General features: G+C 38.3%; 1 protein-coding gene across 1 annotated transcript in view; it reads right to left on the bottom strand.

The window, feature by feature from the left end:
- Positions 1 to 2,004: 2,004 nt before the first annotated feature.
- The window catches only part of DSC2 (desmocollin 2), a 36,571-nt gene continuing 13,049 nt past the window's right edge, over positions 2,005 to 25,526 (bottom strand). The window contains 12 exon segments of the mRNA XM_030336995.2: positions 2,005 to 4,705; positions 5,493 to 5,750; positions 8,029 to 8,153; positions 8,522 to 8,758; positions 11,557 to 11,784; positions 16,370 to 16,512; positions 16,634 to 16,890; positions 18,436 to 18,621; positions 18,870 to 19,004; positions 24,059 to 24,157; positions 24,159 to 24,226; positions 25,154 to 25,298. Of these exon segments, the coding sequence (XP_030192855.1) occupies positions 4,508 to 4,705; positions 5,493 to 5,750; positions 8,029 to 8,153; positions 8,522 to 8,758; positions 11,557 to 11,784; positions 16,370 to 16,512; positions 16,634 to 16,890; positions 18,436 to 18,621; positions 18,870 to 19,004; positions 24,059 to 24,157; positions 24,159 to 24,226; positions 25,154 to 25,298 (2,079 nt within the window). The 3' untranslated portion in view covers positions 2,005 to 4,507.

Here is a 25,526-nt window from a genome sequence, read left to right as displayed (position 1 = left end):
TCTCTATCTTATGTGTTATCTTCAGGCAACATTATCAGCTCACAGTGCAGTACAGTCATTGCCTCCCAGGCTCACAGCTGCACATGTCCTTTCCTTTCCTCAAAAGGTTTCCTTCTCATGGTGTTCTTGAGCACTGTGGTGCCCTGTTACAGAATGTTGTCCCACTCTAACTCAGAGGAATCGGAAGTTCTTAGATCTGCACCATTCCCTTGCCTTCTCGTTCCTCAAGGTACTTTTTAAGTCAAGGCCTGACTTTCAACCATCACAAATAATTAACCTGGCTTTGGCAAACCCATAAGAATCATTTGTTGGATTTCTAAAATATAACTGACGTTTCGTTGCTTTTCCTCAGGAAGTTAGTGAGCAGTCCTTTAGAAAAACTAGTGTTAGAACATGCTGACAATGAAATGATGGTCACAACTAAGATTTGCACATTGGTCAATGAGTTTCACATTGAGGAAGAAATGGCTCTTTACACAAAGCTGCAGTCCAATCTCAGTCAGTACCTATGTGAATCCATTCATCCATTCATATAACAAACACACGGAAAGCCTACTGTTCTATATGCTGGGCATACAGTGGTGAAGATGAGGAAAAACCTTTGAGGGTTACATTTCAGGGTAGTGTAGCTGGTTCTGAGGTCATGCAGTTGCTGCAGGCGGGAAGGAATTAGCTAACCTGAACCACAATGTACAGATAGGATCTGCCACTCCCAGGACCCCAAGGGGAGAAGCAGAAGGGATTCCAGAACCTCACCACCTCACTTTCTAAGTAGTGAATGCATATGTTTGATATTCTGTGCATTCGATGTCCAGTGTTGAAAAAAGAATTCAATGCAGAATCTAATATACATCACATCTTTAATGGAAAACCTATGTCAAGGGAAAGTTATTGTGGTGTGCTAAGAATCCGATAACTTAATTTGTAATCTTTCTTTTTTTTTTTTTTTCCCTTTGTGACCTGGGCAATACAATTTGACTCATCAGAATGTATTGATGGCCAGAGTTCAATGTGCATACAAATGAGAACACCTTTCTTTGTCTTCAGTAAGCTTCCTATATGACAGAACATACAGACACACATGCACACACACGTATGCGTGTTTGCACACACGCATACAAACATACATATGAACATACATATAAACCTAAAAATGAACATTTTACAGCAATATGCTCTAGACACATAAATGTTGTATGACTAAAAAAAATGTCATATGCTAAAGAAGTGGTTTTTGAACTAGATCTTCTAAAAAGTACTTTTGCAACAAAGAAGTGGATAACAAGTAAATAAAAACACTGCAAAAGGAAACCCTATTATGAACAAGGCACAAAGAAGTGTGTGGGGTACAGGAAGATTGGTATTTGAATGTGATTTGCATTTCAAATTTATCCTTCAAAGCCCTTAGGCAGGAGAATGCCATGGTCGCGTGTTCTTTGACAGGAGGTGGAAGGAGAGAAGGGGGAAGAGATGCGTGGCACAGTCACTGTTGGAGCTCAGTGGCACCAAGGATGGGAGCCGGGGTACTGGTGGGAAGAATGTATGAAGAGAGGAATGGAGGACAGTAGAGGTAGGGCACTCACGCTCAAAACGCTTAGCAGGAGAGTAGCAGGAGCGTATCTTCACTCCCTAGAATTCTATAGTTCTTTTATATCACCTGGATTTTTTTCACCTATATCAAGCACTTACCATGTGCCAGGTGTCATGCGATGTGTTTTACAGGCATTGGACCATTCCATACCCACATCCACTCAATACTACACCCTATCTTGTCTTGTAGTAGAGTGGGTGGGTAGGGAGAGTAGCTAATTCATCTTGTACCTTCGCATACCAGCACAATCTGCATTAGAAGGCTACACTGGGAAGGCATTAAAGGACTGTATGCAAAGGAATGAAAGAATAAACTTGTATTAAAACTTGTATTAAACTTGTATTAAAAATTCTCAGAAAGTTTGGCAGTTTGGAGGCAACAAATAGGATGTGTTGTGCTATGCAAATAAGATAAAAAAGGAATTGAGTTGGGGTGCCTGGGTGGCTCAGTCGGTCAAGCACCTGACTCTTAGTTTGGGCTTAGGTCACAACTGCACAGTTCATGAGTTCAAGCCCCGAGTCAGGCTCTGCACTGACAGCACAGAGCCTGCTTGGGATTCTCTCTGTCCTTCTTTCTGTCCTTCCCCAACTTGCGCACATGCTCTTTCTCTCTAAATAAATTTAAAAACTTAAAAAAAAATTAGGTAATGCTTTGCAGATGCTTCAGAAATCTTTGCAATGTATGTGCTAAAACATTGGATATAGAAGACCCAGGCATCAGGTAATCATTATGAAGAGACATATTCTCAACTGGCAAACATTCTGAAGTAAAACAAAGCAAAACAGGCTTTCGATTATCCTATTTTCTTAATGGATTTTAGTGAATATGAAGTGGGGTTGTACATGTGATATATTTTAAATCACTTAGTATTACAGGAGTGCCTTTTAGGTGGACCACTCTGTATGAGTTTCATGCTTAAAAACCATTTTTTATTCAAACGTCTTACAGCCACCCTAGGAAAAGAGTTAAGTTATTATCCCCCGTTTTATGATGAAATTAAAAAAAAAAAAACAGACACAGAGAAACTATGCAACTTAACCAGTATCCCATAGCATCACAACCTTTAGAATAGCAAAATTATATACATGTGATAACCATGGACCAATGATCTCTCCACATCAAACTCTAAAATTCTAAAAAATGTAGAACACAATTCTAAAGAAGACACTTCTCAAAGTAAGACAAATACAATCTTATGAGCTCCTTTCAGACACATGATTAACAAACTCATACAATAATATTTTAAAATTACCTGATTTTCTTTATCGTAACCAGTAATATACAACACTGTGTGCATGCTTTATTTAAAGTATCTTTAAGAAATAGTATTTTTAACTGAACAATAAGAAAACTATTGAAAAGATAAATTGATTATGGAATAATTACCCAGTGTTAATCTTTAGGAATAATTGTCATAAGCCAACCTTGCGAATTTAAGATAGGCATATTCCTAACAATCATAGATAACAGAAATACATTTCAAATGTCCATGTGGTTAGTGTACATAGAAAATTCACTGACTGAAATCAGCTGTGAAGCCTGGCCTGGAATTTGGTTGGCTGTTAAGTTTGATTTTGTCTTACTGTTTCAAAATATAAATAGTTTGGCCCACTCTACATTTGTTAAAAACTGTAACCTTAAAATATGAAAAAAAAGACTTCTCAAACAGATAGACATAACTAGCCATTTCATCTAAAAAGTTATAAAATACTTATTCCTAGAGAGCTTTCATGATCCCTGTTCTGCAAAGCTTATTTCAAAATCCCTCACTATTTTGCATTTATAAACTGTGTCCTTGCATTAACGATATGAACTATAAACATGCTATTATATACCAAATAACCACATTCCAATTTTAAATATCCTTTTGTTAACACAGAATGTTGTATCTAATAAAAGCATGACATATTTTTACAGTTTTAATGGCAGAATTAAAGTTCCTTTGTTGAGGAAATAATGAAGCAATAACCAAGATACTTGAAACAATAACATCAACATGACATTAATTTCGAGAAAAACAGAGAATAATACACTTACATAAAACAAAAACAGAATAACTCGCTTTATAAAAGAAGAGTGATGGCTTTTTAAAATATTTAGACTCTCCAACCCAAGTAGAAATTTAAAAAATAAAGAGAAGAGAAAGAGAAGTAGAGAGAGAGAAACAGACACAGAGGGAAAGGGGGAGAGACAGAGAGAGAGAGAGAGACCAAAGACCAAGGCCTTGCAGAAATAAAAATACATTCTTAGAGCAGTTTTTAAAACTAAATTTTCCTGACAAGGTTGGTAACAGAGAAATTTAGATTCAGTTCAGGATTTTGTATAGAATACAACCTAGAAACTAAAGTCCACCAAAATGGAATTGTATTAACAGTCAATGCCTGGTTGGGACTCTCCCTTTACCTTGAGAAAGGTAATGCTGTGAGAATAAAACATTATCAAGAATGCAATATACACACTTCATAATGTTCAGGACAGCAACAGTTTTTAAGCACCACACAATTCATTAATTAGGTAAATGAATATAATGCTAAAGCAAGTTCTCTGAAATTTTCTATTAGGTTATATTTCAAGTAGCTTATGATATATACTTGAATTAATTACATTTTATTGCACTATAAGTTGGCTATTGACATTATACCCAAATGTAAACAATAATGTGGACTTCCTTAATTTTTCTACCTGTAGATCTCCTTGGATGGAAGACAACTAATTTATAACTATGTAAAAAATGGGTAATTTGTATACTTATTTACAGCATTTTTCTGTAAATATGCATTTGGCTAAAGAGATCTCATCAAAATAAAGAAGGGGAAAACCCAAAACATAGCATCTTCTATTTTTAAAAAATCCTGGCGGGTGGGGGGCTGGGGAACAGATAAAGCCACTGGCTTTTGTAGACTTATTAGAATCCACTCATCTCCTTATGCACGCTTCTGCTAGTGTCCTAAATTTGGGTTCCAGATGATCCAAAAATTCAAGCCCATCTTCTTCTTGTCGTTCACTGCAACAACCTATAGAACCAGCCACTGATCCTTTTCCTTCATAGTTATACGTAAGGACGTAGTCTTGAGCATGCTTATGATTGTCATCCTGATCACACAGTTGCACCTTCTGCCAGGGGAGAAACACAATATATTTTATTATTATTATTTTAAACACCAAAACTTACTAACATAAAAATAATTGCTTTGATTTACCTTTCATTGTTTAATTTTTAACCAGAGTGTGTCCTCTAATGGATTCCTACATATAAAAAATGCACATGATTGGTCTGTATCATAAATCACTCTATAAATTCACTCTATAGCATGTTTCTAACAATCACATATGTGGCAGCAAGTATCCTAGGGTTCACGTTACATAATCACGTCTAGAGTGAAATGCAAAATCCCATTAAACTGAACCCAAATGGTGTGGGCTCAGATCTTTCCAGATAGGCTTACTGACCATAAGGCTAGAATTGCCTCGTAGCACACTTTTGGTTTCTAAGATACGATTTATCACATGGGAAATATTAACACAAAGTCATGGGAAAAAAAATAATTTGAATGTCATCACACAGATAACTTTTGTATTTTAAAAATAAAATCACATAACCAGGGATAAAGATTCTTTTCAATTGTTCTTCTACCAAATAAATAAGACAGTTCCTATCCAGTAAGTAAGTAAATATCATCTAACATTATTTCAGTAAGAACTAAAAACCAAACAAAATGAGAGGAAAAGTAAATATCCACTTAATATCTGAGCATTATTAAATCAAAATTGAGGAAAAACAACTTTCCAATTAAGTAGATTAATAATTAATTGAAAATAAAGGTGAGGCCACTAAATTGTAACAATTCAGAACGCTGAAAAGATATCAAAATCAATTCTTAGGACACCGAGGGAAACTCACTTCACCAAGGCGGGGCTGGGTGAAATTATGCCATTCGGAGTAGGTGTATCTGCAGTTGTCCGTCTCCACGTGTCCTCCCCTGCAGGAATCCAGGGTGTGATGATGCCCTGTCCCCCGGCACGATTCCAGGGTCTGGTGTCCGCCTTTCACCATTTCAATGGTCTCCTGGCCTCCATTTTTCACTCCTGATCCCAAGGTGCCACAAATTCCCTGAGCCGAACTGCCCACGGTATGGGTTGTGAAGCCATTCGTGGAACACTGAAACGGAAACAGTTGGCATTGGGGAAGTACAGAGAACACTCACCACCACAACAAAAAGTAAATAATGTTATAAATTCTTGTGTTATAAGCTCTCTGAGGGCAGGAACTAAATCTGTCTTGGCTATCCTGACCACCTGACTATCGTAACCCCAGGACTTCATGCAGTGTCCTGGAAATCGCCAACTGTCAAGTGGTCTATCCTTGAGACAAATCAGAAAGCTTAATGTATATTCCTCCTTTGAAAACTTCTTAGAGTATTGTACAACATCACTTATTAAATCCTTCCAACATCTCAAGCCTCAAAATCAGGATTCCGTTATCAATGTCTCACATGTATTTACCCTGCTGGGTTTAAATTCATTCCCTTCACCTGCCTAGAGCAGAAACAGAAATGAGGATTGTGGGGAATAAGCTAATTAGCAAAAGAAAGATGCCTTGTTGACCCTGAGGTAGCAGGATCTCACTGTTTTAGTCCCTAGGCAGGCTAAGATAAACAGACTCAGAGCCTCGGGCATGCCAGAAATAACCACCTGCCTGGATCCAGACCCCTAACACCAAAACCCCCTTTCCTTCACACACATGAGTTAACGTTGACGGTTTCATTGTCTCTTTGCACACGTCCATCACACTTGTATGCCTTCTGATCGCAATAAAAATGGAGCAAGGACCCTTACTCGGGGCTCTTGTTTCCTCCCGAACATTAGCCTCTCTTGTATTTTAATCCTGCGTCCACTCTCTGCCTGAGAACTCCAGACCCAGAGTCTACAACACATGATCAGTATTTTTTTTTAATTTTTAAATTTTTTTTAATCTATTTTTTAGAGAGAAAGAGAACAGGGCAGAGGCCCAGAGAGAGGGGGACAGAGGATCTGAAGCACGCTTCACACTGATAGCAGAGAGCCTAATGTGGGGCTTGAAGCCAAGAACCATGAGATGATGACCTGAGCCAAAATTGGATGCTTAACCCACTGAGCCACCCAGGCGCCCCGATTGGTATTTTTATTCAATGTCTAATCTAGTTCCCCTCAACTAGAACAAAAATATAGAAATAAAATTGCCATAAACATCTTGGCTAGAATAATAAATCCTTGCAATCTTGGGGTGCCTTTTGTGGCTCGGTCAGTTGAGCTTCTGACTCTTGATTTTGGCTCAGGTCATAATCTCAGGGTTATGAGATCAAGCCCCGTGTCAGGCTCCATGCTGGGTGTGCAGCCTACTCAAGATTCTTTCGCTCTGCCTCTCCCACCCTTCCTGCTTGGGTGTACTCTCTCTCCTTAAAAATAATTAATTAAAAAAAATTTTTTTAACGTTTTATTTATTTTTAAGACAGGGAGAGACAGAGCATGAACAGGGGAGGGTCAGAGAGAGGGAGACACAGAATCTGAAACAGGCTCCAGGCTCTGAGCAGTCAGCACAGAGCCCAACGCAGGGCTCCGGACCGCGAGATCACGACCTGAGCCAAAGTCGGCCGCTTAACCGACTGAGCCACCCAGGCGCCCCTAAAAGTAATTAATTAAAAATAAAATCCTTGCAATCTCAATAAACAAAAATAAATCAGCAGAGATGCTTCTCTGGCCACTAATTTTCCATGGTTTGTTTTTGTAGGAAACTCTAAGTTTTGTTTTATTTTACTTTTTTTTACACATTTTACACACTTTACACTTTTTAAACTTTTCTAAATCTGTCCTGTTCTTATCATCATTATGCTTTTTGTAGAAAATTTACATGTTCCTCATCCACATACTAGGCCAGAAACCAAAGCTGGATCTCTGTAGTCACTGGCTAGCACTGCTGGATCATAAATTTGACCTCAGGCTTCTTTCTAACCCACATTAGCACCGGAAAGACTCCATTAAAGTTATTCCCACACAGATCAAAGCTTGTAGTCATTTTATTGCTGCTGCCAGGAAAAAAAAAAAAAAAACTTAAAATAATTATGCTGATGATCTGTGAATAATTAAATGAAATATTTTTACAGCACAAACAGCAGTTTCAATATATAAAAAAGACCTAAAGTTGAAATCATGAAACACTTCAAGTAGGAATAATAATGACAGGCTGAAGGATTTTTAGTGTGAAGTAACACCCTATGACCACAGTGAAATATCACATATCATCATGAGAACCAACCTAATTTTATCTACTTCCACAGGAACAATGGGATTTTATATATTGTAAGGTACCCGATTGCAAAAGAACTTGTCCCGGAAAGAGAATTCTAGTTGGTTAGGCCAGTTTGTCCTTTGTGTTTATTTTAGAAAGACAAACTACTTACCATTTTGTCATCTCCAGGAGCTTCAGTGTTTGACACGATGAGGTTCTGCTGGGCTAAATCATCGGGAAACGCTTTGGGCTGTTTAGCTGTCCCGGTAGCCCCACAGACTAAGGTAAATAGGATACCTGGAGGATGAGAGAAATTGCTTCCGTTTATCATAAAACAATGTGAAGTTATGAATTTAGGATGACTAATATGAAGACAGCTTTCCAGAAAACATACACACGATGGCCTATGGTGAAATCGTAGGCCAATTGGCAAGTCCGCCCTAACCAGAGATGCCGCGAAGACGTGCTATAAGGGCTGTATTTTTGCGCTGAATTTTAGGTCTGTGCTGAGAGAACACTAGTTTCAATATATAAATTAAATATGTTGTGCTAAATTGAAATAGAACTATCTTCAAATGGCCAGCTACAGAGAGCAGTGTTGATTCAAAGAATGAGTCTTGAAAGTTATTTCAGAGGCTCTTATTTGAGTTCATGCAGGGACTTACAAAAGAGCAATGCTATGCCCAGCAGTATTGCAAGGATGGCCCATTTTCCAAGCCTCACTTCTCCGCTGCCAGTCCTTGGGTCTGTGCGAAGTGCGCAATCATTTTCAGTAACACAGTCACATAGTATAACTTTTAATGGAGTGACGACTGACAGGCCATGTCTGTCTCTAACTCTGACAGGTACTTGATATGGTCCAAATGGAAGGTCGTTCTTATAGAAAAGACGAGCTGCTGTATCTGAAAGAAAATAAAACCGAGTGATATAGAATGTCACAAATGCCTCCTATGTTAGGATGTTCACCAAATTTCTCCACAAATGGATCTTCCTGATGGGAGGGCACAGCCGGCACAGGATCGTGAATGGGAACGGACTGAGGAGTTCTCATCTACCTCGATGGTAAACATACCGCAAAGAAAACTTTATCCCTGCTGTGTCTTATAGAAATGTCTTTTGGCTTTTGGAATAAGCCTGGGTGGCTCAGTCGGTTGAGCGTCCAGCTTCAGCTCAGCTCACGATCTCATAGCTTGTGAGTTTAAGCCTCGCAACAGAGTCTCTGCTGTCAGCGCGGAGCCCGCGTTCGATTCTGTGTCTCCCTCTCTCTCTGCCCCTCTCCCACTAGCTCTCTCTCTCTCTCAAAAATAAATAAACATTTTAAAAAAGAAAACCAAATAAAAGAAAGCATGGTTAACTTGGTAAGTTTATGTGTAGGAAATAATAATAAGATTAACAAAACCAAAATTGATGGTGCATAATGTGCCATGGTCTGATGCATTCATTATCCTGTTTACTCCCTCAAATAATCCCATTTTACATATGAGTAAATTAAGGCCCAAAGAGAATAAATAGCATGGTCATATTTATGTCACTAATAAACAGTGGAGCCAGCATTTAACACAGCCTATCTGACTTCAAAGCCTCTTTAGGATACGTTCTTCTTGATTTGGTGTTTCCCAGACTTTGGGTTATTTCACAGATGAGTAAAACTTTAAAGTAACAAAGCTTTGACCAACATAATCCTGCCACTGTTTTACTGTATGAAGTAGGAATATTAAAAAAAAAATTACCATCTCGTTCCACATTATCTAAAAAGAAATGATATTATGACACCAAATCAGTAGAAAGAACAAAATCTAAAAATAAGGTTAGTTGTTCCCAAGAAAGAACAGTTGATAACCTTACACACATACACACACACCAGAACACTGTTTTTAGAAAGACTGAAAATGCTCCTGGTCCACAGAGCAGGATTCGGGACATAGGGTCTTAACTTGTCGCCGTAGCTTCTATGTGTCCTTGTTTTACTTCCCTCTTCCTATTTCCCTTCCCTTGGCTCACAACTTTTGTTTTCTAATTTGTCATAAAAGAAATAGAGGAATATTCATTGGAAGCATGGGGTTGAAAACCATTCAAGGACACCATAAGGGCAAACCCTCTGTTTATGGCAGATCTTGAACCGTGAATGCTGAAGTGGGGGGCGACCAGGCCATCAGGGCCCGTGGGCAGTACAGTCAGGAGATGCCGAGAGCACCGCAGAGTGAAGAGCCGATGGAGTGAGTGAGGCAGCTGGCATGGAGAGGCCCCTCCATTTTGCCATTCTTACCACCATAGATCCTCTCATGGGGAAAGTCAGAAGTACAGACTAGGAACTAAGTTGGGGGAGAATCCCAACTAGAAAACAAAAGACAAGAAAAGGTCAGAGGTCAATGCAGTGCAGAGACAAGGGACAGCAGAGTGGACACTGTGACGCATACCCAGATTCCCTGCACTCAGGGACATACTGTCCTCACATTGTCCCAGCTGTTTGGGGAGGCCATAAGCTTCTTCAGTGTCTGTGCCATTTTGCCAAAAGTCACGCCCCTCAAGGCACCCACTCCACTGACTGAGCCATGAAAGAGTAGAGAGGCTCAACTTGGGGCCCCCTGAAGGGCCATTAACTCAGACTCCCTGTGGGGTTAACTACAGCTGTTCTTTGACTTGGCTGCAGCTTGGCTTTTCTCTGCCCAATTCTGCTTTCCTTCCTTTCACATCTACTGATGCCAAGCAAATTCCTTATTAATACTCTGCCTGAGAAACTCTTGTCTCAGAGTTTACTTCCTAGGGAACAGACCTGCAACATATGGTGATCGCCTTACGACCTAGGAAACCATTAGTGAGTGAAGAATCTATGTGGAGGAGAGGTCAGCAAGTCAGGAAGTGATGGCATTAGACCCAGGCTAAGGTGGGATATGTACAGGGGAGGGGAATGGGGACTCACACAGCCCCTAACAGAATCTTGACACAGGAGAGATTAGAAACGGTGCAAGAGCGGCACCTGGGTGGCTCAGTCAGTTAAGCAACCGGCTCTTGACTTTGGTTCAGGTCATGGTCTCATGGTTCCTGAGTTTGAGTCCTACTTCCCACCACACCGGAATGGAGGAACTTTCCTTCTTTTATTGGTGGTTCCCACACGGTGATTATTCTCATGTTGCATCAAGAAAAAAATATTTTAGGGGCGCCTGGGTGGCGCAGTCGGTTAAGCCTCCGACTTCAGCCAGGTCACGATCTCGCGGTCCGTGAGTTCGAGCCCCGCGTCGGGCTCTGGGCTGATGGCTCAGAGCCTGGAGCCTGTTTCCAATTCTGTGTCTCCCTCTCCCTCTGCCCCTCCCCCGTTCATGCTCTGTCTCTCTCTGTCCCAAAAATAAATAAACGTTGAAAAAAAAAATTAAAAAAAAAAAAAAAAGAAAAAAATATTTTAGGGGCGCCTGGGTGGCGCAGTCGGTTAAGCCTCCGACTTCAGCCAGGTCACGATCTCGCGGTCCGTGAGTTCGAGCCCCGCGTCAGGCTCTGGGCTGATGGCTCAGAGCCTGGAGCCTGTTTCCAATTCTGTGTCTCCCTCTCTCTCTGCCCCTCCCCCGTTCATGCTCTGTCTCTCTCTGTCCCAAAAATAAATAAACGTTGGAAAAAAAAAAAAAATTAAAAAAAAAAAGAAAAAAAGAAAAAATATTTTAGACATCCAGATGCTGAAAAGAACAAAGTCATGTTTAGTAATACGTACCATTAATTTTTGTCAGTCTCCACATTCTTTCTATGCCTGCATCAGGAACACTCTCCAAACTGAAGTCAAAGGGTGGGCCATTTATAGGATCGTCAGGATCCACTGCAGAGATGTCCGCAGATGACATGACGGTTTTGCAGATGACCACCGTCTGTTTTGGGATAACTGGGCCATTATCGTTCACGTCTTCAAGTATAATTCCCAGTGTCCCAGTACACGTTCTCCCATCTAGAAAATTGGATATAAAAATAGAACATTTTAATGTTCTGAGTTTTAACTAGGAAATTCTACATTGGAAAAAAAAAGTTTTAAATGTGAATTTGGCACTTGTGACATATCAATGACAAGCGCAAAGCTGTGCCCTTAAGGAATGTTAAAAAAAAATTGTCACTTTCGGATGGGTTGGAGAGATAATAACTATTTAGATTTGTCATCTATTCACTATCCATGCAACTGAGATGGAAACTGTTATAGAGGTTAGTTTTGACTGATTTTTAAAAAGGAGAAAAAAGGATGAACAAGGGCATTTCTGGTATACTTAAAAGCACAAGGACATTCAGGAAGGTGGGAAAGCATAACATGCACATCCATGTTCTAGACATAATGAAGGGGAAGGCAAATTGGTTGGAGTTCAAAACCTCAGAGAAGAGCCAAGGGTCCTTGAAAGCCATTCTAAGGAGCCTGGAGTTTAATATACATCTAGGAAGTGAGTAAGGTTTTGGAGCAGGGGAACTGAAAGGTAAGACTGTGGATATGGAAGATTAGAACAACATAGTACATAGGGCCATTTGAAGGAGGAAAGACTCCAGAAGCAGAAAATCACTTGCAAACCAAACTAATCAGAGTGGCTGTAGCCTAAGGAATGCATCTATCTATATATTTATTTTATTTTTTATGTTTATTTATTTGTTTTGAGAGAGAACAAGAGAACGAGCAGGGAAGGGGCAGAGAGAGAAGGAGAGAGAATCCCAAGCAGGCCCCTCGGTGTCAGCATGAGCCTAACTTGGGGCATGAACCCACGAACTATGAGATCATGACCTGACAAGAAACCAAGAGTTGGACGCATAACGGACTGAGCCACCCAGGCACCCCTCATCTGTCTATATATATTTAATAAAAACTTACTGAATAACCACTTTGTACAGGGCACTGTGCTGGCAAACAACCTAGGAGATTCAAAGAGGAAGTGAGCATGTGTCCAGGCCACAAACCAGTAACACAGTTGCGAAGCCCGAAGCTGAACACAAATCCAGGACTTCTGTCTCTAAACCACTTATTCTTTCTTCCATTTAATAAGAAGGGCTTGGATGTCAAGCGGGGAGAAGAGGGGAACAAACCTGTGCTGCCTGCTGCCTGGGGCCGTGTCTTAGATAAAACTGCCAACCTAGGAGAGCTGGAAGATGGGGCACAGCCCTACAGTCACAACCTCAACCCAGGCAACAGGACCTATGATACTTGCAGTGTCTTCAAGGGCCAGAACTGGTTCTGAAACGTGGGGCACAGCAAAGGACAAGGTGGGGGCAACTCTAAGACTCCTATGGGGTGAAGCGGGAAAGAGGGAGAAACCAACAACAGAGAGACAACCGAACACCTCCCACGTGATAGAAGCTTGCAAGTTAAAATTCCAGAATGAGCAAGATTAATGCTAAAAGGAAAACCAAAATCATCCATCAGAAGATTGATTCACCCTACACAAGACATCTTTGAAACATGTATGTTTAGTATCTTCAAAGACATAAAAAGGGCAACTACTTAAACAACAATGAAATTATAGCTTAAATTCCAGTGGAAATAAAACAGCAACATTCCTCTCATAGGGACTCTAGAAGAAGAGAACAACTAGAACATCGGGGAAGCAGTATTTAAATACATAATTGCTGAAAATATCCCATAATTAAAGAAAAACATGGTCTTCCGTGCTAGATAAATAAAAATACATTCACACCGTAAATGTTGTATTAAAACTATAGAATGCAACCTAAGGAACTATAAAAGTTATCTAGACATACTATCCACAAAGGGACAATAGTGAGATTGACAGTAGGATAAACATCAGCAACAAGAGATGCCACAAGATAATGGAGTATGACCTGCACAGTGTTGAGGAAAAGAAGGAGTTAACTCAAAACTTTAAACCAAGTCAAATTATCAAATCAAGCATGAGAATATTTTTCAGAGCAAGTCAGGCAGGATTTAACACCTATACCACACCATTGGACGGACTAGTAAAGGACATTCACCAGCAAGAAGAAACGGGGAACCAGGAGAGAAGAAATGAGATGACAAGAGAGAAGAAACAAGCTGCCAAGAAACAATGCAACTATCTCTCATTTTGGACAACTAAACAAAGAGGGAGAAGAAGAGGGAGACAAAGGAAGCAGGGAGATGCTTATTTCATCTACCTGGCATACTTTTCTCAGGGCAGAATAATTTCACTTCTCACAATCTCTTGTTCTCACGCTATGTGCTATTTTCTGGCTCTCTCCCGAAATTGGGACTGCTGGTGGTCTTGAACACTTCTTTTCCATTTGAGTCCACACACTGAGTTGAAAGCACACGGCTTACTGACTGAATCTAATTGCATTGTCTTTGAAAGTTGAAACTCTTCCGTGTTTGCTCTTCTACTACTGTGCTGAATGCCTGAATTTCCTTCCATTAAACATTTGGAGTTGTTCAATACACTCCGTTTTTTTTGCACACTGTCATTCATATTGGTGTACAATATGTAAACCAAAGATCTTAGACATCTAATTCAGTGTCTCACAGCTGTTATTCATCTGTTGATTAAATAAATAATCCCCTTATTCAGTGGAGCGTATGCATGCAATGGTCACCTAATGTCAAAGCAATTCTATATAAGTAAGTACTAATTCCAAATATGAAGTCATGCAAAGCCATGGTTTTGTGATTTTTGTGCATGGCGCCCTCCTGGTAAATGTTTCAAACATTTTTTGAAAGCACGCTCCTCCCCAAAGCGCGAATAATACAACAAACACAGAAACCTAAAACTGAGCTATATGGAGGAGATACTTGAGTGACACTGCCAGGAGAGCTGAATTTGAGAAGATACTGAGAAGAAGAGAAATTGAACGCCAACTGAAGAAATAGCTATGTTCAGGAGAGTGGAAGGTGGTACCAGAAAACATGTGGATAATAGAGGAGTGTGTGGAACAATTTATACACAGAAGCGTGGCAAGAGAGTTTCAGAAAGAGGAAGTAAGTGCTATAGAGAAGCAGGAGGGTGGGAAGTGAGAATGGACCCAGAGGTCAGTGCTCACTCACGAAAGAGACTCATTAGGAAGCAGCTGGGGTGGGGGTGGGGGGGTAAATGAAATTAACTAGTATAGATTTTAGAAAAAGGTACAAAAAAAACATCCTTTTGTAGAATCTCAGTTCAAGGAATAAATAGACATAAAATTATTTATCCCCTACCCTCTTCAACAGAATTGAATGGGAAAGGCCCCACTACACATTTATTCTATTCTGCAGTGATGATTAACTCATCTAAACTCCATACACATATTTGATCTCTCAATTATTTAATCTCTTCTGCAACAAAGGAGAATGTAGAATAAAATTATATCCCAAATGTCTAATCCCAGATAGCAGTTTTATCTTATCTATCAACAAACCATTTGCCAAGTGCTATTTAAAATATAAAAAGAATAGGGGTGCCTAACTGGCTCAGTCAGTTAAGCATCCGACTTCAGCTTAGGTCATGATTTCACAGTTCGTGGGTTTGAGCCCCACATCAGCCTCTGTGCTGACAGCTCAGAACCTGGAGCCTGCTTCGGATTCTGTGTCTCCCTCTCTCTCTACCCCTCCCCTGGTTGGGCTCTGTCTCTCTCTCTCTCTCAAAATAAACATTAAAAAAGAATGTAAAAAGAACAGATTTGATTTTCATATCATTCTTCTTTTTCACTTGCCTTTGACCAAAAAGCAGGTCCTGACAACGGGACAAAGGAAGCTGAGGCCTTAAAGGGCAATCTTCAATTAATCAAAGTTAAATTAATAATAATTACAACCTTTCCAATTCAGCCAATGGATATGAACCATCTCTCATTAATTTAGAGAGGACTGAAATACCGAAAACATCTTTCAAAGTCACTTCTAAGTTCCAACTTTGTAAGGCCAAAGTGTAATAACTTATGTTTACTGGAGCTGGCATATTTGGTTTATGGATGCACAAAGGTCAAATGTATAACATGTACTAAATGGGTCTCATATATAACCACTGTGCTCATACTTCCCTCAGTTTGGTAGGACTCACAGAACATTTTACATTTCATATGGTTTTATGGATTCACAAAATTTGTCTTTCTAATTTTATAATATACTATTAATTGTATCTATGATTACTTTTATATAATGTCCTTAATCAGAATTCTAACCCCCAAGTATGTTGACAGAACCGTTTTCCAAGAATGCACTATTGGGCAGTAAGTATGTTCTCCCTGCAATGAATTTTCCTTCCACAGTGAATATTTTAAAAAGAGATGACTAGATAAATTGAAGGTAATGTTACCAAAGTAACTTTCTCAATGTTCAATTATTGTTTACTTTTAATAATCCACGGTTTCCAGTATTTCTATAACTAAATTATTTTATAATTACACAAAACGGGAGGTGTTATTAGAAAGCAGACATGAATTAATAAATTACAGCAAATTTCTCACTTGCTCTATGTCTTTTGGGGGACAAATACATTTTGAAAATATATGCAGCTGATTTAAAAATCTATAATGTTGGCTTAAACACTGAGGATGTAAGTAGGTGAGAAATGATGTAACAGGATTAAAAACAAAGTTCTTACCTTTGCCTGATGCAAGGATTGTAATATTATATGCACCACCTCTGATGGTCTCTGTCTCTCTATCCAGGCTTCTGAAAGTTGTGATTGATCCTGAGTTTTCATCTACTGTCACCCACCCTTTTGGATCAGTTAATTTCTTATACCTGTTAATAATGATAAATTAAAATGACAAAATGGGTCATAGGCCAAATTATAATTCTGGCATCAAAACAAGTTATGAATTTTAAAAACATGGTAAATTTGGAGTTAACTAAAAGAAGATACCTTATGCCACTGCTACTTTTCGTCTCGGGGTCGTATGCTTTATATCCGTCGCTCTTTGTTCCCGGTGGCGCATTTTCTCTAATTTGAACAGTTTGCACTGCAGGGCTACACTCGGGGCCCTCATCCTGATTTTTTACATTAACGGTAACTGTTGCTGTGCTCATGACTGATCGTGAACTAGCCTCTTTAGAATACGGAGCTTCATTAACTACACCAATTTGTAGGTTCACCTGTTGTCTTTCTTCATAATTCAGTGGCTACAAAAGCAAGTGTGTTGAAAATCAGATCAAGACGTTTCATGTTTGGCCATGCTAAGTGGCATACATAACTCGTGCCAGGAATAGTCCTGACAATATTAAACATAGACTCAGAAACGAGGTGGTGGTTGGAAGAGGAGAATCCTTCAACTGATTCAGTATTTGGGTGGACAAAACCAGCAAAACAAAACAACAAAAACTGTTCCTCAACTGTAAGTAATATCAGAGGTCCTGATAATGATTGCAAAAAGTATGTGAGGTTAACACTTGAGAGGTTAGGAACTCCGTAACCTAACCAATAGTTATTTTCTACTCCATTCATTTTTGGGACAACTTATCCTACCATTCTGACATGAATAAAATTATTTGTACCTGGTTTGGGGTAGAAACTATGGGTCAAATTTTCTGAAATGTTTTTCAGAGAGGACAGAGAAGAAACTGGAAAGCTCATGGACATTACACTGTCTTTTGTTAGCTCTTCCATCCCAGGTACTTTCTAAAAAACACTGGTAGTACCAAATTTACTGGAACGTTTTTATTTTATCTTGCCTGATATTAGTTATAATGGGAATGGGTAAAGCCATTCCCTACAAGACAGAGATTTTGTCAGGTGTTAAGACTTCACAGAGATAAGATTCTTTCTTAGAATACCAAGGATTAGGGTAGGGGTTGGATGAGGAAAGAGATAAGATTCAAAGGACATTTCTTTACTCTCTGAAATACAGAAATTAACCCACAAAACTGCAGCTAATTTTCATCATGGTAAGAAGAAAGAATTCGTCACTTTTGATTCATCCTCTTTGTGAAAATGTACAAAAAGGGAAACTACACGGACCCAGGATAGAATCACATTCTAGATAAAGATACAGCACAATGAAGACTAGGACTGTGTCCAAAACAAATGGAGCTCAGGTGGCTTTATGGGCTAACTGGCTCTGGAAATAGCAGTGAGGTCTTCTGAGATGTTGCAGAATAGTATTAGAAAGAGGTTTTACAAGTATCTGCATCTTTGAATGGTTGACGATTCCCATTCTTAACCAAGAAGCTAAGGTTGTAATGTATGCTAGATATAGATGAACAGATCTACAAACGCTCTCCCTGTGGGTCTTACCAGGAATAACTCACCATTTGGGAAATTCAGTAAATAAGTGGAGTCTCCTGACCCAGCTACAGAAAGAATGGGCCAGGAAAGTTTGGCCCCAAACTTGGCCCCCGTGGGCATCAAAGCTGTGCCAGTATTTGAACTGTTAAGAGATGTTGGTTATAAAGTGGATACTATTGACCATATGTACATGTATATACACACACATATACACACACACATATATATACACATATATATATTATTTTAAAAATCATGCCTTTATAAAAGGTTTCCCAAATTGAATATATCCATCCCATTATAGATATGGAGAACACTTACATTTACCTATATATCTACATTATTCGTATATTTACCAGATTTCTCTTCTTCTCATTAAACCCTAGTATGCTAATCTATGATATTATAAGCTACAAATAACTAATTTACTAATTTATTCTTACCTTAACCACATACAGAACTCCTTCATTGGTTCTGGGATCTGTTACAATTTTAAAATTCCCATTTTCATTGCCCTTTAAAATGGTATAATTGGCTCTCCAATTAGCAGTATTTATTAAATCCTTATCTTCAACGGTAACACGTAAGATTTCCACATCAACTCTATTTTCTTCCACTGATGTCACATACTAAAATAATAAAAAACAACAAAAAAAGGCTTAATTAGTTACTGTAACCCATAGAGCACAGTGGGAAGTAAACTCAGTTCTTCTAATTTCCAAGGACTATGGTCACATGATTTTAAACCCTGAGTCCGGGTTACTGTCATGTGACTGGGGATACTGCATTTGAAATCATGCAGCATGGAGAGAGGTATGCATGTTTACCAATTAACACTGGGTCATACATTTTTCTTTTATTACTATCATGTACTTACAGAAGTACGGGTGAATGTTGGCAAGTTGTCATTTACATCTTCAACATTAATGATGCAAGTTGAAGTTGTCTGCAAACCAAAATATTGACCATCCATATCCTGGACTTTTATTTTCAGCTGGTATTTATCAATTAGCTGAAAGGAAAGAATTTCATTATTATGCAAAAGCAACATTATAAATGAAATCCTAATTTACACTCTGTAAATTTTCTTGCATTAAAAATTTAAGAAGAACACTTAAATTTCATAGTTTTCATGTACTAGCAAAAGAATAATTTCCTAACACCCGTATTTTTCTATTAATTTATTAAAATAGAGTAGTTTCTTAAATTTATTTTTATTTTTTTTAAAGTTGTTATTCATTAAAAAAAAAAAAGTTGTTATTCATTTATTTTGAGAGGGAGACAGCAAGAGGTGAGCAGGAGAGGGGCAGAGAGAGAGAATCCCAAGCAGGTTCCATGCTGTAAGTGCAGAGCCCAATGTGGGGCTCAAACTCATGAACTGTGAGTCATGACCTGAGCCAAAATCAAGAGTTAGACACTTAACCAACTGAGCCACAGGTGCCACTAGTTTCTCAAATTTAAAGTGCTACTCATAGAATATAGAAGAATTGGTTTTAGTTTTACTCACCAGAAAGAGAAGATATAGCCATAGCACATTTTAAAATTGCCTAGTAGTTAATCAAAATCTTTATCTCTTTTCCAAAGTACATTTTTAAGCAGAAAAAATACATAGCAGTGACTCTCATACCAGTCTTGTAATAATTAGGTGAGATATCCTCACATAAAAAAGGTAGATTTTAAATATTTACATTTGTAAAAAGATCCGGAACTGTAATTTTTTCTCTCTATGGAAAATGGAATCTGGTTCTTAGGGCTTTCTATTCATCAGGGATTGAAGAACGTTCACTTAGAGTTTAAGAAAAATGTGTTTCTTCTCATAATGGTCTCATTTATCTTAAGTACTGAAGCATGAAAGGATTAAAAGCAACTCTAAGAATAATGCCTTCTGGATGAACTTTAGAAGTCTTGGGTTCTATTCCTAACTCTAAAGTAACAAATGTAATCTCTCTGGCAGTTGGAAAAGTCATTTAAAACATTTTTTTTCATGTTTATTTATTTTTGAGAGACAGAGCACGAGCAGGGAAGGGGCAGAGAGAGACAGGGAGTCACAGAATCCGAAACAGGTTCCAGGCTCTGAACTGTCAGCACAGAGCCCGACGCAAAGCTCGAACTCACGAACGAGCCATGAGGTCATAACCTGAGCCAAAGTCGGACACTTAACCGACTGAGCCACCCGGGTGCCCCTGGAAAAGTCTTTTTAGCTAAGTTTTCTCTTCTATAAAATGATAATACTAATACCCTTCTTACATAATTCAACTCTTTTTTTTTTATTTTTTTTTAACATTTATTTATTTTTTGAGAGACAGAGACAGAGCATGAGCAGGGGAGGGGCAGAGAGAGAGAGACACACACACAGATTTCTGAAACCAGCTCCAGGCTTTGAGCTGTCAGCACAGAGTCCAACGTGGGGCTTGAACTCACAAACTGCGAGATCATGACCTGAGCCGGAGTCGGATGCTTAACGGACTGAGCCACCCAGGTGCCCCTCAACTCTTTTCATAAGACAAAATAATACGTAAAAACCAGCCTAACCTTCCACCAAGAATGTTTACTCTCCTCTTTTTTTTTTTTTTTTAATTTTTTTTTTCAACGTTTATTTATTTTTGGGACAGAGAGAGACAGAGCATGAACGGGGGAGGGGCAGAGAGAGAGGGAGACACAGAATTGGAAACAGGCTCCAGGCTCTGAGCCATCAGCCCAGAGCCCGACGCGGGGCTCGAACTCACGGACCGCGAGATCGTGACCTGGCTGAAGTCGGAGGCTTAACCAACTGCGCCACCCAGGCGCCCCTGTTTACTCTCCTCTTAATTCCGTCACTTCTTAAACTTTCTCGTCTGTGTGTATTGCCTAAAGTAAAACTAAAAGTTCTCTATCTCTATGCTTTTTACACGTGTAATTTTCCTGATTTACTCTTCTCTCATAATCAATCATATAGATAGAGTTAAAAATACTGGCCTCATTTAAAAACTCATGCTAGTGTACTTGCAGGAGAGAATGCATATTTTGTTTGTAGTGAACTGAGGTTTATTGAAAACAATCAACTGGCTGATAAAGCAAAGGAAGAAATGAAGTTTGGGACCTAAATATTAACTTGTGATATCTTGAGATGGAAGACAAATTGTGATGTGTAAAGCGCTTAAGTGGTTGAAGGCAACAGATGAAAGCTGGAATCCTGGCATTAATAAATGTCTCTAAAACATTCATGGGTGAAAATACTCCCAGACTCCTTCATTAGTCCTGTGTTTTCAACTGACTTATAGAAGGATCTATTTAAGATTTGATGGTCAAAGAGGATTTGGTTTATAATTTGCTTTTCCTGAGCACACAAATTCCATGAAGAATCTGTATAATTTAGGGGCGCCTGGGTGGCGCAGTCGGTTAAGCGTCCGACTTCAGCCAGGTCACGATCTCGCGGTCCGTGAGTTTGAGCCCCGCGTCAGGCTCTGGGCTGATGGCTCAGAGCCTGGAGCCTGTTTCCGATTCTGTGTCCCCCTCTCTCTCTGCCCCTCCCCCGTTCATACTCTGTCTCCCTCTGTCCCAAAAATAAATAAACGTTGAAAAAAAAATTAAAAAAAAAAAAAGAATCTGTATAATTTATAGAGCTGTAGCAGTAATTCACTCATTCATTTATTCTGCAGATTATACTGTTTTCTTCACTGTCACGCACTCACAGTAAAAATAAATGAATTTATAAATAATAAAATAAAATTTTAATAAAATACAATTTCACTAAGGAATGTCTTTGTAGATGCAGTAAAAAAAAAAAAGAAGAATTTTACTAAATTTTCTTAAATTTCAACCCATAGTCTAGTGAAGAAAGGGGACATGTGCATAAAGCATTTCTTCTACATAACATAGTATGATGTTCTTCTCAAGGGAAGTACCTGTGTGATTGTTTATGAACTGAATTAGCTATTGTGTGGGTTTTTTAAATAAAATACCATTTTTTACATGAAAGACACTGACAGTTATTTAGACTAGTGTTAGAAGACAATTTGTCATACATAAAGTGAATCTGTCACTTCAAGGAAAACAACTATGTTGCCAATGATAAATTGGGGTTTTCAAGCAAGAATGAGAATTCCAGAAAGCCTGTATCGACCAATGTGGTATCAGTGGAGGTGAGAAGGTGACTTTTTCCCATATGGTATATGAAATGTATCAATATATGGAAGGAGGATCTGCATAACTCAGTGAACCACTATTTTCCAAATGGTCAACACATGATGTTACAAAATCATACATGGGTAAACTATCCACTCACAGTATAAGATAGACAAATGGATTTTAATGTAACAAAGTACAAAACTCATTGATAAGGCACACTGCACACTGCAAAAAAACACAAAAAACAAAAACAAAAACAAAAAAACCAAACCCAAAACTGATGAAGTATTTATGAAACCAAACCTGTCAAGTTTTGGTGTAGTATTAAAAAAGAGTAGCCATAATGATCTGAAATAACTATTAAAATACTCCTCTCCTTTCTAACTTCATATCATGTTGGCTTTTCTTTATATACTTTAGCTAAAGCTACATATTAGAATAAACCAAATGCAGAAAGAGATATGAGAATCCACCAGTCTTATGCTAAGCCAGGTATTAAAGAGACTTGGAAAAATGCATTATAATGTCAGTCTTCCCAGCAGATTATTTACTGTTTTAGAAAATTATCTTTTATAAAAATGTTATTTATGTTAACATGTAATATATTTATGATTTTTTAAATGGGTACATAAATACATATTTTAAACTTCTGACAGCTTTAAATACTAACGGAGTAAGTATCAATAAATATAACCCACTAAACAAAAGATCTTGGGAATCCTCAATAGCATTTATTGGTCCTGAGACCAGAAAATTTAAGGGCCACTGTTCTAATCCATGAGAAAACAAAAGAGGAAGAAGAAATGAATCTGGTACAAAGTTTTCAGGAATCAAAGATATACCTGACAAACAGGTATTTACTATATTTTAAGATTAAGGATTATAAATGTAGTATGTAGGCCAGATAAACTACTATAAGAATTCAGATGAATAGGGGAGCCTATGTGGCTCAGAACATCAAATGTCCAATTCTTGATTTCACTCAGGTCATAATCTCACAGTTAGTGAGTTCAAGCCCTGTGTTGGGCTCTGTGCTAATAGCTAGAAGCCTGCTTGGATTCTGTCTCCCTCTCTCTCTCTGCCCCTTCCCCACCTGCTCTTTATTTCTCTCTCAAAACAAACAAAAATAAACTAAAAAAAAAAAAAAAAAGAATTCAGATGAATAAATGCTTGGTGAAGGAAGTAATAGTGAATAACCAAGTGAATGACTCATTAAACTAGGATAGTTGAAGCAGAAATGGACAGAATATAACTAGAAGATAATTTTGGAAGTAACATCAACATGATTTGGAAAGTGATTTGATCAAGGGAGCAAGAGAAGACATCACATACAATTTTGAAGACATGAATCCAAGCTGACAACAGAAAAATTAACAGGAAAAAATGTACTAATGTCACCTGAACTCAAAAACATTGGAAGAAGAGCATATTTAGATGTAAAGAAGAGTTCAATTTTATATGTATATTGCATCTTAGGTACCTGTGAAACACCAAGTAAGGATTTCAAGCAATCAATGGAAAATGGTAAATTAGAGATCAAAGAGATAGAAATTAACTTTTCTTATAATTTATATAAGGGGAAGAACGTAGATGAGATGGTTGAAGAAGAGATGACACAGGCAAAAAAAGAAGCATTATTATCTGTAAATAACAAATTTCCGAACATTTTCAAAAGTTTCACTTCTCATATTTGGCCTTGTTTGTACTACTATACTATAATTATGTTTATATTAGGACAATTGACCGTGGTAAAACATACATTTCAAGAGAGAACAAATTAGCAGTTCAAAATTAGCAGACTGTGAGGTTAATGATCTCCAAAACACACTTAAATACTAACTTTTATAAAATTAGATTCACAACATGCTTTTTCAAACACACATCTACAGGTGCTAGACAGAGATCTACGATTAAATGGCCATGTGATAATCAGGTTTTGTCTGCCAGTATTTATGTTACCTCTCTGTCTAGCTGAGATGATGACGTGGTGATCACGCCTGTCGTCGGATGCATAGAAAACAGCGGGCTGACGCTGGGCAACTGCTCGATGATGGAGTATCTTGAGACGCGTGTGCATCGTGTCAGGTTCATCTTTGTCAGTTGCACATACCTGGCCCACGGTAGAGCCTACATGTTGAAAATCCTCTTCAGTATACAAACCTTTTACATTTTCAACTTTCCCTTTTTTTCACTCCTCTCCATCTACTCAAAAAACTTTTCGACCGCTTAATTATATGTCAGAGTAATAATTCCTACATTTGCAGACTTCTATATGAAGTATCATTTCTTGTAAATATCCCAGCATTCGAACATTTTGGAATTTGGTGACCGTATCCGCATTACTGTATTTAATGTATAATTTATAAATGTTGACAATGCCCCTCCAATTGCCTTTGTATTTCTAGACTAAAGAATTCCAATTATTCTTTAACTTCTTTCTATTTGTAAGTCTCCACTTAAATGGTCAAAATGTGTCCAAAATTCTTGGTTTGGTTAGATCTTTCTAGAAGACTCAAAGATTGCATTCTGACTTCCAGCTGAAATGGTTCATTTTAATATGATTAAGAAAACGCATGATTTTCAATGACCTTTATGATTATGCTCAGAATATTGTCAATCATTTAACCACTATGGAATATCAGTAGATCTCTTCAAGGCTAAGACTTCAATTACTTAAAGACTCCTTTTTAGAGTACATTCTCTTAAAAGTATTTTTTATCTCACACAGGAAGGCAAAATAAGATACTGAATAACTTCTCTATTTTTCAGGTACGATGCTTGGCATTCCAGGTGTATAATGTATCATTTAATCTCCATAACAATCTTGCATATCAATAACCCTTTTTACAGATAAGAAAACTAAGGTTTGTCAAAATTAGGAAGTTTGCCCAGGGTCACAGCTAGTGAAAGGCAGAGTAAAATTCCACCCACAGAGGTCTGAGTGACAAGTGCCTTGTTCTTGCCAGCAAGATATGCTGCCTCCCAATGGCCACCATGAACTCAACTTATGAATTAAACATTAAGTTACCGTATATTGTTAAGGTAGGTACTCACCAACTCTGCAGTTTTCAGGAACTGTAAATATGTAAGTTGTTTCTGTAAAAATTGGGTAGTTATCATTTTCATCCTCAATTCTGATTACCAGGGGCAGTGGAAGTTCTGGAGTATATCCATCTGGAGTTGTGGCAAAGGCAATCAGCTGTGAGGAGTAAAATAAGAAAAAAAGCAAAATTAAAATATGGTTTACACTTGCTTTGGCTTTAGTTTGGAACTGTGTGGCATTGCAGTGTGAATTTTGCCATTTGTTATTGTTTTGGGATGTGGACATGACCTTACTGTGATAAGAGGTGGTTAATCCGTGGTATACTACAGCATTTTATGTTTATCTAATAAAATAACATAGATAATTTTGGTTTCTTCACTAGTG

This window comes from Lynx canadensis, chromosome D3 (assembly GCF_007474595.2).
Source record: "Lynx canadensis isolate LIC74 chromosome D3, mLynCan4.pri.v2, whole genome shotgun sequence".
Classification (NCBI taxonomy): Eukaryota; Metazoa; Chordata; class Mammalia; order Carnivora; family Felidae; genus Lynx; species Lynx canadensis.
Note: the sequence above shows the minus strand (reverse complement) of the source record. Positions and strands in the feature narration are given on the sequence as shown.